At 39.0% G+C, this 17,627-nt stretch overlaps 1 protein-coding gene across 1 annotated transcript in view; it reads left to right on the forward strand.

The window, feature by feature from the left end:
* The window catches only part of LOC137094161 (endonuclease V-like), a 281,174-nt gene extending 266,011 nt beyond the window's left edge, over positions 1–15,163 (forward strand). The window contains exon 8 of the mRNA XM_067459490.1: positions 14,891–15,163. Coding sequence (XP_067315591.1) covers positions 14,891–15,133 — 243 coding nt within the window. The 3' untranslated portion in view covers positions 15,134–15,163. The remainder of the gene's footprint in view (positions 1–14,890) is intronic.
* Positions 15,164–17,627: the final 2,464 nt, after the last annotated feature.

Consider the following 17,627-nt stretch of genomic DNA (forward strand, 5'->3'; position numbering starts at 1 on the left):
AGCCAACTCCAGCGCGAAGATCTCCCGTTGGACACGGTCAGCCAGCCCATGCAGGAAACGAACCCCCTGCGCCTCCTTGTTCCATTTGCACTCTGCGGTCAAAGTGGATGATGTAATCGGAGACGGGTCGATTGCCTTGGCAAACCTCTGTGAGTCTCTGGGCCGCCTCGCGACCCACCACGGCACGGTCGAAGACCCGTCTCATCTCCTCCGAGAGTGCCCGGAACGAGGAGCAGCACGGATGTTGGTTTTCCCAAACCGCCGTTCCCTACAGAGCAGCACGGCCCGCCAGCAAATTTAGCACCAGTGCCACTCTAGAATTCTCCTTGGCAAATGTCATTGGCTGTAAAGAGAAAAACAGGGAGCATCTGGTTAAAAAGGATCTACACAGATTAGGCTCGCCTGCATAGCGTTCTGGCGTGGGGATGTGAGGCTCGTGCTGGCCACTGATGTTCGCTGGGTTTTGGGGAACCAGCGGTGGGGCTGGCACAGTGGGTTGTCTTAGCTGTTGTATCTGGTTGGAGAGCTCGGACACCTGCGCCACGAGAGCCTGTACCGCCTGGGTGGTCACTGTCACCTGTTCATCCTGGCGATCCATTCTCTTGTTACTGGTTGTGAGATAATCTTGCAGCTCTGCGACTCTCGCTGGATCCATTTCACGGTCAGATTGTTCTGTCAGATACTAGAAGGAAACTGAGAGATGCAAATGCAATAAACTTATTTATTCGACAGAATTGCACAATGTTCACAGAAAGTCCGAAGACCACAGGGAATACTCAAGAACAGAGGCAGGAAAAGTGCAGAGCGATCAGGCAGTCCAAGGAGACGGTGAACGGGCGGTGAGCTGGTCAGCGGGCTCGTGACGCAGGGAAGCAGTGGGCAGATGAATGTCAGGAATCCAGGAATCCAGAACAGAGGCAATCTCCCAGGAGAAACAAGGCCGACACCAAGGACCACAGAAGCCTACAATGATCTGACAATGAATATTGTCAGTGACACGTATATGAAGGCAGCGGTGATGAGTGCAGCAGGTGATGGTGCTCAGACAATAATCAGAAACCAAGCCCACAACACAAAGAGAATGAGACGATGGATCGATGAACCGTGACAGAGGGGTGCTGCAGGCTTGTAACTGATAACACAGCGAATACACAATTAACATGAAAACTTGAAAAACTCAGTCAGCTTACCAATCAAATTAAACACTTTGTTAGATTAAAATTTCTCCTGAGAGCACAAACAGTATGAACAACATTCGTCTTCCTCACTCATGAAAACACCAACTCCTGTTAAACTCCAGAACGCGTCTATGGATGCGAGCATGAAAGAGTATAATAAAATATAGTCTAATAATTCTCTAGTTTTCTGGTGTACTTATAGATTCTTATTTTTATATCATTTAAAATATGCATAAATATGTTTAATATGCAATGTATTCTTTTTTGCATCACTAAAGCATGCATGTTCTGGTGTGTAACAAGAGTTGGCGCTAGTGAGCATCCAATAAAGATAAACTCACTTTTCATGAGAAATCACATTGTTCCATCATGCTCTGTAGAGAAATTTTAGGTGTTATTGATTTGATGGGTAAGCTAACTGAGGTGACATTGCTGACTATGTTTTTCAAGTTTTTATATTAATTGTGTATTTGCTGTGTTATTAGTTACCATGTAACACAGTGGTCTTCACTATTTTTTTCATGAGAGCCACACTGATAGCACAAAATCAAAAGGAGAGCCACTTTTATTGCAAAGCAGGGGCGTTTCTAGGATTTTCGTTTTAGGGAAGCTAAGCCCCCAGTGAGGGTAGCCTATGGAAAAAATGGTAACATAGTACAGTGTCCAAATTGCGCCATTAACTAGTAGCTTACAAACATGCATACCCATATGATATTGGCTGTTTATTACTTAAAAAAGCAAATATTACCTCCTTACTGCATGTTCATACTTTACATGTAATAATTGTATCCAATAATGTTTATAATTACAGAGATCCAAAATGTTAGGGGGGTTGGGGGGGTATGCTCCCCCGAGAAAATTTAGATTTCTATGATCTACATATGTGCATTTTAAGATGTTCTGAAGACCAAAAAATTTGATAACAATAGCACTAAAAATGCCTTTTCTGATGAAAATGGCTTTGTTAATATTTCTTGTTCGTTTATTAGGCCTACATTATGACTCACATAGGCATATTTTCAATAAAAAATTGTAAAATTAGAGTAGACAAAAGTTTATTAATTTATTAATTTGCCTGAATATTTTTGTCTTTTGTTTAACATTTCTGACTTAAAGCAGCAGCTGTCAAACTGAACATGAATGTTAAGTTTAGCTGCTTACATTTATCTTACTTGACGTCGAGTTGCGCTGCTAATATTCGCGCTCAGCCTCAGCAGTTTCTGTGTGAACATAAAGCCCGTCTATTCTGATTTGATTGGTTTTATCAAATATTTTGACATTGACGAGTGGTGACAGACCAATGAGGCTCAGATTTTTTTTTATTGCAAACATCTCTTAGAAATAACATTTCCAACAATGTACATATTAAACAAGTAAACTCATTTCGCAGTCATAGGACAGAAATGGAAAGAACGTAACAAAAGAGAGAGAAAATAATAATAATAATAATAATAATAATAATAATAATAATAATAATAATAATAATAATAATAATAATTTAAAAAAGAAAATAATAATAATAATAATAATAATATAATTAATAATAATAACAACAATAATAATCATGTTATATGAAAGATCTCATCATATTTCTTCAAAAAATAAGTACATTTTCTTTTATCAATTAATCTTAGAGATTTGGTTAAATATTGTACTTCACATAGCCCAAGAAATCAATAACAGTCGAAATTTTCTTAAGAAACCTTTGTTTGTGAAAATAAAACTTGGCCGCAAAAAGAAAATTGAAGATAGGCCTACAATATAAGAGAAAAATAAATGACAGATGTGTTAACTTTCATTTTTACAAAAGGTGAATATATCTGCTACAGAGGCTCAGATACACACACACACACACACACACACACACACACACACACACATGCACACACACACACACACACATACACACACACACACACACACACCTCTGCTTCTCACGTGCGCTCTGCTCCGTGCCGCTGCGGATTGAAGAGCACGTAGACTAAAAAAGACGGGACGAAGCCGAAGACTTCCGCCATCCAAAAAAGCAGGATTACATTAATGCTGGGATGAGCGGAAGCATGCATGCATTTCCTTGACTTTCTTCATGTTGTATTTGTAGCTTGTCATTGCAATCCTTTTGAGGCATGCAAGATGTTCATTGGTGAGGCGGTTTCTCTGTTTCCTCTTTATCAAATTCATGGTTGAGAATGTTGACTCACAAGTGTATGTGCTCACAAAGAAGGACATAACTTTTTGCACAAGTGGCTTCAAAGTGGGAATATCTTCTTCAGACAACAAACTCCAGAAGTGACCAACACCTGCTCCGAGTTCAGCTTTGAGAATGTCTTTTGTCTGCAGTTCTACCATTTCACTTTCTACAGCAGCACGCTGAGTAGGGCAGAGCAGAATGATAGTTGGAGTGAGAGATGACATCCATGTGGAAGGGGTTTTCAATAAAGTTGAAAATCTCCTTGTGCTCATTCACATCCTTGAATCTGGATTCAAATTCCCCCCCTCAGCTCTTCCAAAACATTCACGAATCCTCTGTGGCTGAAGTGCTGTTGCAGAGATGGGTCATTTGTGATGACAGCTCTGAGTTTGGGGAAGTGAATAAATTCTCGGTCAGGTATATAAAGGACAGTTATTTTGTTCTGAAATGCTCTGATTGCATTCAGCATGTTGCTTGGAAGCTTATCTCTTCCTTGAAGCTGCAAGTTGAGAGTGTTCAGGTGACAGGTGATGCCAGTCAGAAAGGCCAGCTGTGTGATCCAGCATGGGTCTTCCAGCTCTGACTCCCCTTTTCCTTTGCTGCCCAGGAAAGCAAAAATCTCAGGGCGGAGACTCAGAAACCTTTCAAGCACTTTTCCACGGGACAACCATCTCACTTCAATGTGCATCAGTAAATCACCATACTCCGTGTCATAGTCCTCAATGAACTGTCGGAACTGTCTGTGGTTCAGCGCTCTGGAGACGATGAAGTTAACCACACGGACAACTGTTTGCATCACGTTTTGAAATGTATTATTTTTCAGTTTTGATACCAGTGACTCCTGGTGTATGATGCAGTGGAAACTGATAAAGTTGGATATTTCTTCTCTTTTTTTCATAAGCCCAACAAGCCCCTTCTCCTTTCCTCGCATGCTAGGGGCGCCATCTGTGCACACACTTGCTAGACCTGACCAACTGAGATTTTTTTCATCAAAAAATGTCAGAAGTGCATTCAGAATGTCCTCACCTCTCGTTTGGCCAACAATTGGAAGCAAACACAACATTTCTTCTCGGAAGGTCTTTTCTTTTGGGAACCTCACCCAAACACACAACTGAGCAACATCTGTCATATCGGTGCTTTCATCCACCGCGATACTGAAACAATGCTTTACTGATACAATGCATCAACAATAAAAAATTTAATCAGAAATAAAGTAAGTGTGCGTTCATAACAATTCATGTTATGAATGGTTCACAGGTGTTACATTAAGGTTCACTTTCACAGGTTATCAATGTTAATAACTCATTAATAAATGGTTCACATGTGATCACTTTACATTACGGTTCACTTTCACAGATTATTAATGTTTGTAACTCATTAATAAATGGTTCACATGTGATTACTTTACATTAAGGTTCACTTTCACAGTTTATTAATGTTTGTAACTCATTAATAAAGGGTTCACAGGTGTTCACTTTACATTAAGGTTCATTTTCATAGGTTATTAATGTTTGTAACTCATTAAAAAAAGGCAGGCATGAGATATATATTCTGTAATATTACATCATATTAACAAGTGGTGAGATATGAGATATTAATGAGAGAACCACATACAACACCCCCCAGTCTTACTATGAAAGTCTATTTTGCTGCATCATTAAATAAATCAGGAATATTGTTTTGAGTTAAATAAGTGTTAATAAATACATTTATTAAGCATTTATAACATGTTAGTTAAAAAAGGATCACTGTTTGGCAGGCATTGCGTGAAAGTCGTCCTTTAATTCATGCAGTTATAACTGCTTATAAATGTTGGGGCGGCAGTGGCTCAGTGGTTCATGTAGGTTGTCTACAAACCAGAAGGTTGGTGGTTCAATCCCCGGTTCCACCTGACCAAGTGTCGAAGTGTCCATGAGCAAGACACCTAACCCCAGCTGCTCCCGACGAGCTGGATGGCGCCTTACATGGTTGACATCGCCGTCGGTGTATGAATGGGTGAATGTGAGGCAAAATGTAAAGCGCTTTGGATAAAAACGCTATATAAATGCAGTCCATTCCAATTACCAAATGATTGATAATGCATTTGTAAATAAGTTATTCGTTATTTAACAAACACCTCTATAAACCCTTTACAAAGGGAAGCTTAATGTATAGTGTTACCGACAATTTTGATTTGAACACTTTTTTCCCCCTCAAGTTCACAAGGCCAAAAGTGCCTGTAGTTGAAGAACCACCCATCTATATAATAAATTAAGTTATTTCCTAACAGTTTCAATTTTGGCTGCAGGGATATCAGAAAAAAAAAAAAAGAGTTGGTTTGCCTGTTCTAGTGATCGGAGTTCAGATTCTAAGTCATAGATTTTCTTACGGTGAGTTTTTTACATGAGTGCGAAAAGAAGCATATGACATTGAGAAATTCCTTATAAAACCCTTTGTCGCCTCCCACGGTATTCGTGGGTCATCTACTGAGCCTTTGTTGATGTCCATAAATTCACAAAATTTAGACCTGAATTGATCACAAAAAAACTCATATTTTAATAGATCTTATAATACATCTTTTAATAGAAACCTCGCAGAGGTCTCTGGGTAATTGAAAGCTTCAAAAATTGCTACTATGGTTTGACAGAGAGAGGGGAGAAATGTCGCCTTCAAGTATCATTGAAGTCAATGAAGAGGAAACATAAATGTAGTCAGTCTGTGAATACGATTTGTATCTGGCTGAGAATTTTTTTTTTTGATTTTTGGGAAGGTTTAAATAACCGCCACGCGTCTACTAATGAAAAAAGACTATACATTGTTTAAGTTGCTCAGTAGAAGCAGTCTGAGAATAAGAAAAATTGTTACCAGACCTATCAAGGTCATGGGACATTAAAGCATTCATATCTGCACCCATTACTATCTCAAAGTCTGTTAGATCAGGTGGATAATTCTGAAAAAAAGTTGGATCTGGACTACATGGTGCATAAACTGAGAGAAAAGTTATTTTCTTGTTCTCAACCACCATTTTTATACAAGTTATTCTGCCAGCAATATCACCAATTTTGTCTAGAATGGAGATGTTAAAATTTCTTCTAACAATTATTAATACACCTTTAGTTTTATTTTCCGTCGCAGTAAAAGAGACCACCTCATAATATTTATTGTTGCATCAATGAACATCCTCCTTCTGCAAATTAGATTCCTGGATTAAAGCAATGTCCACCTTTCTTTGACACAGTAAATCTAAAAAACTTGTACGTTTATGGGGGCCATTTAAACCATTTACATTACAACTTAGTATATTCAACTTAGTCATAGTATCTACAAATGAGAGTTGCACAAATGAGAAAAAGTAAAACCACTGCAAGTGAATTATCTCGAGTCTACCTTTAACCCATCCCACACCCCCCAAAAAACCCTTTAACTTAAAGAAAACCCACCCTATAGAACTGTTACAGAATGGAGTAAGAACAAACCCCTGTCTGTCGACGTTCCCTGTCATTATCAGTGACAGCAACATGACAGCCTGTATAACATTAGTACGCCGCTGTTAGCCCTAGTGTAAGAGGACAGAATAACTTTGAATTTGAATTTGAAACGGTAATGAATTGAAATAGTAATGAATAATTACGTCATATGTATTGAAACCTATATTTTAGTGATATCTTGTCTCCTAGCTTCCAAGAGAGAGAGGGAAAAGAGACCGCAGCAGACAACCATCGCATGCCAAGTTAGTTTTGGAGTATCAAGTCAGGAGTCAAATCACTCAGTATCAATAATCCCTTATTGTGCAACGTCCATCCTCGGAGAATGAGATCCGGTAATCGAGTTCAGGAAGTATAGTAGTTTAGTCTCACCGTGTTTCATGTCAACCTTCAGCGTAGCTGGATACTGAAGAAAGGTCTGCAGATCTGCCTCTTTCAGTTCCTTCCATATTATAGAGAAGGAGCTCCGCTTCTTTGTCGTCGCAGGAGAAAATTCGGAGAAGAAACTCAGCATTGCACCGTCGTTTGACTTTATTGGAACCTTGGCATCTAGCTTCATTCAGAATCAGATTCCTGTCATTGTAGCGTAACAGCTTGAAGATAAATACTCGCGGTTTGGTGTGATCAGTTGAAGCTCTGGAATAAATTTGATGCGCACGTTCAATTTCGATATCTTTGCCCGCTAGTGATGGAATCCAGGTCGGCAGTGACCGCTTCAGAAAACCAATTGGGTCATCTTTCTCTGCCCCTTCAGGTAACCCTAGCAGCCGGAGATTACTGCTTCTGCTGCGATCTTGTAGATCAGTTGCTCGAGGGCATCCAGACGCCTAGTGTGATCATTGACCAATCTTTTCTGCTCTCTTTGTTCACCGGTTAAAAAGTCAATTTTAGAGCACATATTCTGGATTGTTGTCATGTGTGATGCGAATTCGGTGCGCATTGCTGCTAGTTCCGTTTTCAGAATGTCTTCAAATTGCTTTATACTGTATTGATTGCCATGTTGTCTTCCATGTCCGCTCGGCCTGCCGCGGCTGCTGATTTATTTTTCTTCTTTATTGGATATGATGATGGTGAAAGATAAGTGAGTTTCCGACTGTGTGACATCTATGAACTAAAGAAAAACTAAAAAAAACTACCCCAAATGTAAGAAAGAAAGTTAAACAGAAGAAATTAAGGATTACAAGTGCGGAGCTTGGCTAATGTGCGTCTGGGCCCATGAAAGCGTCACGTTATCCACTATACTACGTTTTGATTACAAATACTTTATATGAATGTGTTTGAATGTATTTTCATCCGCCAGGATGATAGAAATGACATCATTACGTAAAGACGTAAAAAAAAAAAAACGGTGATCTGTTTTTTTTGTACCGGATCATTGAAACGAACTGTCCGAAAGAACCGGTTCGCGAAAAAGAACCGAACTTCCCATCACTATTAAAAAGGCATAAATTAGAGTGAATGGAAATTGCCTGTTTATATTTGACTTTGAGTTACATTATACAATTAATACACTACATGTTGCTAACACAAGCCGAAACAAACTGTAATGCCATTAGCAAAGTTATTCCTCATTGAACAAAGTAACATGCGCTATATTATTAGTACATGCAGTTATCCACCACCTAACCTTAAGCTCTTCTCTTCTGCACAATGGTAATGGTCAAAACTTCAACATAAATACATTTTTTCAAATGTCAAACATAACTGAACATTAAACATTAAATGTGCCATCTGTAAAAATTGAGGTAAAAATATCCCAAATATGACCTACACGCATCAAAAGAATGAGAAGAAATAAGGGCGATGATGTCATTAAAAAATGTCAAGTTATAGTGCTGCAGATATATCAACCTTAATTAGCAGTAGCATTACTAGCCCCGGCCCGACAGGTATCGCAATACCAGTCTCGGCCATGGGAGGCGGTATGCGGGCAACATAACCACCAGCCAACCTGGCGTACTTGAACCTGATGTCAATCGTGTGGAAAGTACAGCCCACTACTTAATTTCAGTTCAGGGAAGATAGTGGACTGATGACCGAAGCCCTTGGCCCCTTAAATGTATCTGATATGATAAAAATAGCTGTTTTTACCTGACCGGAAAAAGCGGAAGTGCAGGCGCCCAGCGACTGTGTCCCGCCCCGTCATAATAAAAATCCGGTACTCGCAAGCCGTTTAGAATAGGTGCCCTCCAGTGGACGAAAAGTTGCATAGTGTGCCTTTAACAGATGTTTCCTTTCACTCAAATATACATAAAATATCACTTAATTACAATATTGACTCTCAATTTCCAGCCATATGCAAGGCATGTTGGGAACTAACAATGGGGTCTCTAAATAAAACAACATAATTGAGCTGATTCTCTTAAAATACATTTTTCATTCATTTTTCATTAATTAACATTTCACTTATTTTTTACAGCTTAACCAGTTCCTTAATTCAAGCCTTAATACTTTTTTTTTTTTTATTTCCTTAATTTTTTTTTTTTTTTAATTACAAAAAAGAAGAACGAAAATGTCTTGGGATTATTAGTGAAATGTTCTCAAGATTTTCTATACAACACTGAACCACAATTTTATTAATAACATATACACAGTTTATTTTGTGAAAATTACTAGACTCATGATTATTTGTTTACAGTGTAATAGTACAAAAATTATTAGGACCAAAATCTTTCCACAGTTTTTGCACTCATTTTTGGGGTAAATCTGCAGAAGTCTATGGAATTTGAAACCAAGAACTATTGGGGATGTGCAGAAGTGTAGAAATTATAGTTTGTGGAAATCTTCTACATTTTGCAGGAATAGATTCCATGGGGTTCACATTATTCAATCTCTTTCTGTTTTTGTACAGGCGGACATCCGTTCAAGAGAATACTTGCGTTGCCATGTCCTGACCTCTGACATGGACTAGACAAACTGATGGGGTGAGGAGAGAGTGTTTTTGTAATTATTATCACTGATGATTTCTAATTAAACAGTTATTCTTGAAGAAAAAAGGCACATTACAATTTACCCTCCTAGAGTATTTGTAGTATACTTTTTCATGAAACTGTAGTCAAGCCATCTTTATTTATATAGCGCTTTATAGACGAGTTTCCCGGGCACTTCCGGTTTACTTCCTGTTTCTCCCAAGAAATTCTGTCGCAGGCTGAGTAGTGTTGTAAAAATGGCGTTTGAATGGCAACATTCGACCGAAAAGCTTGTTAAAAATGGTGTTTTGACCATTCCGCATCCAAGTAAGGTAACATCATGGGCGGACAACATGTCGATATGGCCCAGCATAACAACATCCAAGAACTTTTCTTATTTTATTGATTCCATGGCGGTGGATGGGAATGCAATTAATAACCTGAAAAGCTCTGAGGTGTTTCAGTACCTCCATTCAAACAAAGTGGGCTGTGTACTCTTATACGATATGGGTAGTTTAATTTGGGCGACCAACCAACCAACCAACCAACCAAGCCACTCCGTTAACAATTCAGCGCATAACGCCTGGGTTTTGGTTACCAAGACGGGAGATGTGGAGACTGCAGGCTGTACCTGTATCGCCGGACCCGGACGTTCCTGTAGCCATGCAGACGCTGTGCTTTGGAAGGTACTAGTCCATCTTATGCTTGTATTAAGATGTTTGTATGTAACGTTATCCATGTGTTAATCTATAACAGAACACAACGAGTAATACAAATGTGTGTGTGTGTGTGTGTGTGTGTGTGTGTGTGTGTGTGTGTGTGTGTGTGTGTGTGTGTGTGTGTGTGTGTTGTTATGCATATATATGCATGTGAGAGAGAGACTGTGTCTGAGTGTGAGAGTGTGAACTACCTCTGCCGTTATATTAAAATATTAACCATAAAAACTGTTTATATTGCTTGTACTTGGGATGAAGCAAACATCTGTTGAGTTTTTTAACATAAATTGTTTGATTATGTTGAATTAAAAACCAAGAAATGCAGCGGATATTTTCTTTTATTATTCTTTTCATATTTTTCCAGATTTTTTATATAAGTCTAAATAAACTCAGGCATAAAGTGGTTAAACACTGATGTCAATGGCTGCAGGCCCAGCTCATTAATTGTTTTGAAAAGTAACAAAAACGCTCTACCTTCATCATACCCTTGATTTACAAAATGTTTTCTCTAAAAGAAGTAAATTGTGCTGTGATGCTCAAACCATTATTTAAAAAGTGTTTGATTTTGTTTCTATTTGTCTGCAGGTAGAAAATGCTGTGAGGCAAGGGAGGGCAGGGCTTGCTTGCACTGATGTGCAGAATTGCTGGAATGCCGGGACAAAAAGCAATACTGGGCAGCAAAAAATCAGAGATGTGTTTTTCCGAAGACACAGCAGAAATAACCTATACCAACCAGCATCACAGGCATCCTCCTCCAGCATAGTTTCTACACCTAGTCGCAAGGTAAAAGTCCATGAGACACTGGAAGAATGGCAAAATTACTGTCTCTCCACACCAATAGCAGCACTTTTTACTGCACCTGGCAGTGGACTAATACAGCTCACTTTTAACACCAGCTTCCCTGCTCAGTCTGCCGAGACATCAAAAGCTCCACTGCCCCTACATCATGGTGATCAAAACACACAACTTGAATGTGAAATGTAGGGCATTCTACACCACATACATTGACATGACCACAACCCAATTTATGTACATTGAGCAGCACACAAAAGAACAGAGCATGGAACAACTGTGGCATGACATGCGACGTGTACGGATAACAGCAAGCACAGCCAAGAATGTGCCAGTTCAGGCTACCACAGAACCAGACAAATTCTTGTCTGAACACCTCCATCCTACCTTTTACAGTAACGCAGCAACCCGGCAAGGAGCAGAGGGTGAAGAGCACGCCAGGCAATACCTGAAAGACCAAGGTCATGACATCAATCTGAAAGGTTTGGTGGTTTGCCCGAGTGAGCCATAGCTTGCTGCGAGTCCGGATGGTGTCATGAACAGAGACACACTACTGGAGATCAAGTACCCTGTCTTAGTCAAAAAACAGTCCCTTACTGAAGCACTTGCTGCTAAAAGCAGTGAGATCAAACGCATGCCTACAGGGGAATTCCATCTGTACTTCAATGGGCCAAAACTGGGCATGCACTGTGCACAGGGCTACGGCAAGCCTTGTTGGTGATTTGGAGTAACACTGAATGTCTGCAGCTCAACGTGTTCTATGACCAAACTTTTGTTGAGGGACATATCTCAAGGCTACACTCCTTCTATTTCACCCACATTGCCAAAAGTTGTCGGTGACCAGATACATGGATGTTGTAAAATCAGCATGACCTGCTTATGTGTACTGGGGTGATTAGCCATTCCTTTTTTAACCCCTTGTCCCCTGTTGTCACAAATTTGTGAGAAATCCTTTCTAGCTTTTATTTATTTTTATCAAACTGATTTATTTTCTTTTACTTACTCTTATTTATTTTTATATCAGTCACTTATTTCTTTCTTTATTAATTAATTTTTGTAATTTAATATTTTATTCCAGTATTTTTCTTTTTGTGATATTGTGAGGTTTTTTCCCCTGTATTTACTTTGTTTTTATTTAATTATATATAAAAAATCATCCATTAAGGATTTAATGAAATTGTCCCTTTGTCATGGAATAGGATCAATAAAAATTAATTCATTTCTTCTCAAATCAATTTGTTTATTGTCATGTGTGCTCTCTGAATAGCCGTTTCAGCACAATCGATGATGCAAGTGGTCTTGGGGTGGTTCTTTTTAAAGGATGGTGGCATGTTAGCACGTATGACACTTCTTAGCAGCCAGGCAACCATGGGTTCAAGCTGCTCACCCAATGTATCAATCCAGTGAGCAATCACCTTACTTACTTCACCTTTAGACACTTCAAAGCGCTTTGCCACATCCCCTAACACAAGGTTCAGTTTCAGTTTCATGAGGGTCATCAGTATTTGGTCAACAACAGGAATAAAGCACGCTGTAACGAGTAGAAATATAGTGTGGCCGCTTTAAGAGTTGCGCGCGTTCCTTGCAAACGAAGTCTGCATTTTGTGTATGTGCGCACTGAGTCTTGAGCTTTCTGTTTTCTTTTGCTAACAGTCAGTTATTTTGTTTTATTAATGCTGTGGACGGAAAGGGAGTTTGTGATGAGAGTTCAGCGGGGAATAAAGTGCGATCTGTTTGATGTTAATCGCCTCCGTGTTTGCATCCACTCCAGTTACATTAGGTGAGCTATCCGCATTTTTCACTCGGACACAAGCGTTACAACGCCACGGATGACGACGTTCCCTGCCGCTCTCTACATGATCTCATTTCATTACAGCAGCGCCACTATCACCATGGCGACTAAACTCCAATAATCGCAACTAATCATAATGCCTTGAAATAGCAAAAGTACGAAATATGAATAATAAAATATATATGAAATAACTAAAAAATCTTGTTGGGGCGGGGGCTCACTGGCGCCCCCCAGCTTTTGGCGCCCTAGGCGACCGCCTAGTTTGCCTATGCCTAGAAACGGCACTGCGCAATAGTATTGATTTGTGCTGTTGCTTGTATTTAAATTATCAGTTCTTATTTTCTTTATTTTTATTTGACAGTAGTCCTTTTTTCCCTGAACATAGTGTTAGGGGTTAACAGCTTATGACCCAGGACCAGTAGTGAAGAAATTAAGACAAAGATTCAGGATTGCAATTAATTAAAATAAAAATTTACTTAAGAATAGTTTGCAGTTTCAAAAGCAGAAGCCAGCTTCAAGTCTCACAAGGAGTTCGTAGGCTGCGCTCCCGCTCTCACTGTCTCGTTGCCTTGCCCTATCGTACATACAATTGTCCCAACAGTTATACCGTTTTCAAGGTCTTATCTACGTCATTAATGCAATGTGGATGGTTCTGATTGGCTCAGAGACAATGCACAGTCATGGTAAATTTCCACTCATGTCAATATGTCACATATATATATGCCACCCTGGTCGGAGGCCAGGGAAAATAACTCACAGTAAAAGACACACAGATAAGTTTTACCAACTGAAGGCAAGGAATTAAGAGACGCAAGTAGCAATACAATAAAATAGACTTTATTATAAAAATCACAAGCACTGATTAAAACCCCCAGACACACCCACAATGGCAGAAATATACTCAGATAGCAGTCAAACAGTGAATCAGCGTTGAATCAATGTTAATGCATCAACTAAAATATCATTGAATCAATGTTGAAATATAACATTGATTTTTCATCAGTTTTGCACCGTGAAATAATGTTATTTCAACAATGAAAAATAGATCAATCTTGCTTTATGTACAGCAGGATTCTATGCCAGTTAATTTGTCTCTTTATTTTATTCCTTTCAATCAGAAACCTTGTATGGCTGCAATCGATATGATTTTGCATCAAAAAGTCACTCAAAGTAAACCAGCCTCCTTCAGTTTACATGCAAATGTATTTATTTATGCCCCACAGTTACAAAAGGAAATCTCACATTGACTTAAAACATCTGAATTTATAACACAAATGAAAAGAGCCTGGAAAAACATGACAACTTTCATCTGCAAAATGGAAGTAAATACAAATGTAAACTTGCCAATAAATACAGAAATGAGACAGTACCTAACCCTCTAGAAGGAAGGTAGAAGAAAGAATGAAATACTCCAAACTCAGGGGTTTCCACCATGAGCAATGTCCCCAAGCCTTTCAGGTTGTAATGAAGCCAGTTTTGCACCGTCACAGCAAATATAAACTCTGATGCCTCCTTTTTATCAGCATTCACGGCATCCAAAACAACAAGAAGTTAGTAAAAATGTGGAAATGTGATTAAAATATAGCCTACTACAAAATGAAGTGAAACTTGAAATTTTATCAAAATCTTGATATCCCAGTTAAAACACGGTAACATTAAATTCAGAACTATTTAATGCATTTTAGTATAAACTTTAAAGTGTCACGCTGGGTGAATGCATCGTTTCACCTTTTCTGTGTGTGTGGGTTTGTTGGAGGCATGGTTTCTGATTACTCTCACTCTGATCACGGACACCTGCTGCACTCATCACAGGGGCTATTTATACGAGGTTCTCACTCTCCTTTGCAGTTTGCAGTTTGTCTGGGTCCTGTCTGCGTGGTGGTCCTGTTTCCCGTGCGTCTTAGATGTTCTACTCGTCGCTCCGGAGTCCCGTCTCCCGCTGATTCGGATAGCCCATTCAGCCCTGCGTCACACCCCGGCGTGCCATCTCTGCCTGCCCGCTCTGCTGGTGCCTTATCTTCAGCCTGCCTACCCTATTGTGTTCCTGAGTATTCATCTTGCGTCTTCCAGCGAACTGTTTGTTCTTACTGAACTTGAGTATAATAAACTGAGTTATTCTTACACTTGGATTCTCTGTCTCTTTTCCACCAGCGAACATAACATAAAGGACCTGCAGACACACAATGAATGAAAAAGCAAAGTGAATATATCCGGTGTTTTATCTAATAATACTATTGTATTTTATAGTAAATAAATAAGTGTGAAAATGAAACAAGTGAATTAATGACCAAACAGCTAAATTAAGTAATAAAAGAGGAGCTGTATAGGATATTGTGGTTTGGAAGAGATTTTTTTCCATTTACAACAGGAACTGGAGGCACAACAGTTTGCTACATTTCTGCAGTTTGATATAGCTGCCTACAGAACTTAAAGATCTACACTTTTCGTTTTCTTTCTTGCTGCATTAAAGATGAAATTGTAACAATGTAATTGTGATCTGCTCTCGTGATGATATCACACAGCTGAAGCAGAGCTACGAACTGATTGTATTTCCCCTCATCGGGCTAACAGGTCAATCAGTTCTCAATTCTAGTTCAGCTGTGAGATATTCTCACGAGTAGGGATGGGTATCGTTAAGGTTTTAACGGTATTACTACTCTTACCGATACTGCTTATCGGTCCGGTACTTTAACGGTATTCTTATCGGTACTTTTTGAGATTATATATATATATACATACACATACACATACACACACACACACACACACACACACACACACACACAATTAACAAAAATACACAGCCTACACATGCAGTGCTTTCATTTCAGGAAGAATTCTACTAATCAAATGTAAAATAACACTGTTCATCATAAATAGCCAAATTAATGCTTATTAAAGCTGAAGTTATTCATGCAAGAGCTGTGAGGGATTTTCTCTTTGCATTTGGTTGTGTAATTCGCAGTAATTCGTCAGCATGTTTATTTACACTGCTGCCTCTTTAAGACAGATGTGCAGCTCTATAGGCGACTGATAATAGGCAGATGCACTACACTTTCTCCCGACTATATCCATAATAACTACGTCCATTTTAGACACAAACTGTGTTGTGTTTAAGAGACTCTCCAAGCCGGTCATTTTGACATAGATATTTGAGTACATTTGATCGTTTAGACGCGAGTGTGAAACCGAAAGTGTAATGTGCTCGTCTCGTTGCGGCTGTTTCAGAGCGCGCGCGTCGACTTGGGAACAATCTCTTGCGCACATTTTTGTGCATTTAATCGCTCTTTTTATTATAAAACGCGTCCCATAATTTACCAACAGTAGCTAGACTGTATTTTACAACAATCCCTGATCGTGCTGATTCTGTCATTACGTTTTAGTTTTATGGAGAAATGACAGCGTACGTAGGCTACTGCTGCAAAGGGAATCAAGTTGGGCTAGACATAAATATTATTATTATAATATTTGGAAGACAAAATCTAAAATAAAAGCAGACTATCACAGATCTAAAGTGTAACCAGGCTATGTTTGAATGTTTGGTTCTGTCCTCGGCTGTCGTTTGCGGAGCTCTCTCTCTCTCTCTCTCTCTCTCTCTCTCTCTCTCTCTCTCTCTCTCTCTCTCTCTCTCTCTCTCTCTCTCTCTCTCTCTCTCTCTCTCGTCACGTGTATTTTCAAAAGTACCGACAGCAGAACCGATAACGTCAAAGCTTATCGATACAACGGTCTTTCAAAATTCAGCCCCGGGGCCCGTTTAATACCGGTTTTCGGTACCCATCCCTACTCACGAGTGGCGAACAGAATTACTGAAAAAGCCAGAAATTAATCTAACCTTCCGATCGCCTCTCGTTTCTACACTGGATGAATATGGGATGATTCAAAATGATTCATCTGTGCATGCAACGAGTAAGATATGTTTGTGGATCCCCGCCGCGCATGCATTCATTGACTTTGTAAACCAATCCTATATGGTCTCAAAATCCAAATTAATTCAATAGAATCAAGTCAATGAATGCATGCGCAGCACGGTTTCTACAAATGCACATTTAACTCGTTGCATGCACAGCTTAATCATCTTAATACTAAAATCATCTCATTAAGAAGACGAACACCTCACAACAAACAACGCACGACAAAAAAATAAATAAAAAAGAGTTGCACGAGTCAGAAATCGAATCAAAATCAGACACAATTCACAGTGTATGCCAATTTTAAGAAAAAAAGATGAATACAAATAAGATACGTTTTGGTAAAAAACAAACTGAAACTCAATGTATTAAGATCATCCTCGTTGGTTGTGTAGCTACAAGGGCGTTCACGTGACTAGTATTAACATCAGTTCACTCTGACTCGAGAAGCACACAAGTTGTAAAACAACATAAAAATAGATAAAAACACTTAATTAAAATTGAGATGAGGTTTATAAATATATTTCTGTAGGCCTACTTACCTCTAAAAAACACGGTTGTTGTCCTGTGTCTCTTTTTCGTGATTGAAGTTTTTTTTTTTTTTTGAACAGAAATCATGTACAAACAGCATGGCAATAACAAAAATTTTGTAATAGAAAATACAGATCAGGTGCTTA

This window comes from Pseudorasbora parva, chromosome 12 (genome assembly GCF_024679245.1).
Source record: "Pseudorasbora parva isolate DD20220531a chromosome 12, ASM2467924v1, whole genome shotgun sequence".
NCBI classification, from domain to species: domain Eukaryota; kingdom Metazoa; phylum Chordata; class Actinopteri; order Cypriniformes; family Gobionidae; genus Pseudorasbora; species Pseudorasbora parva.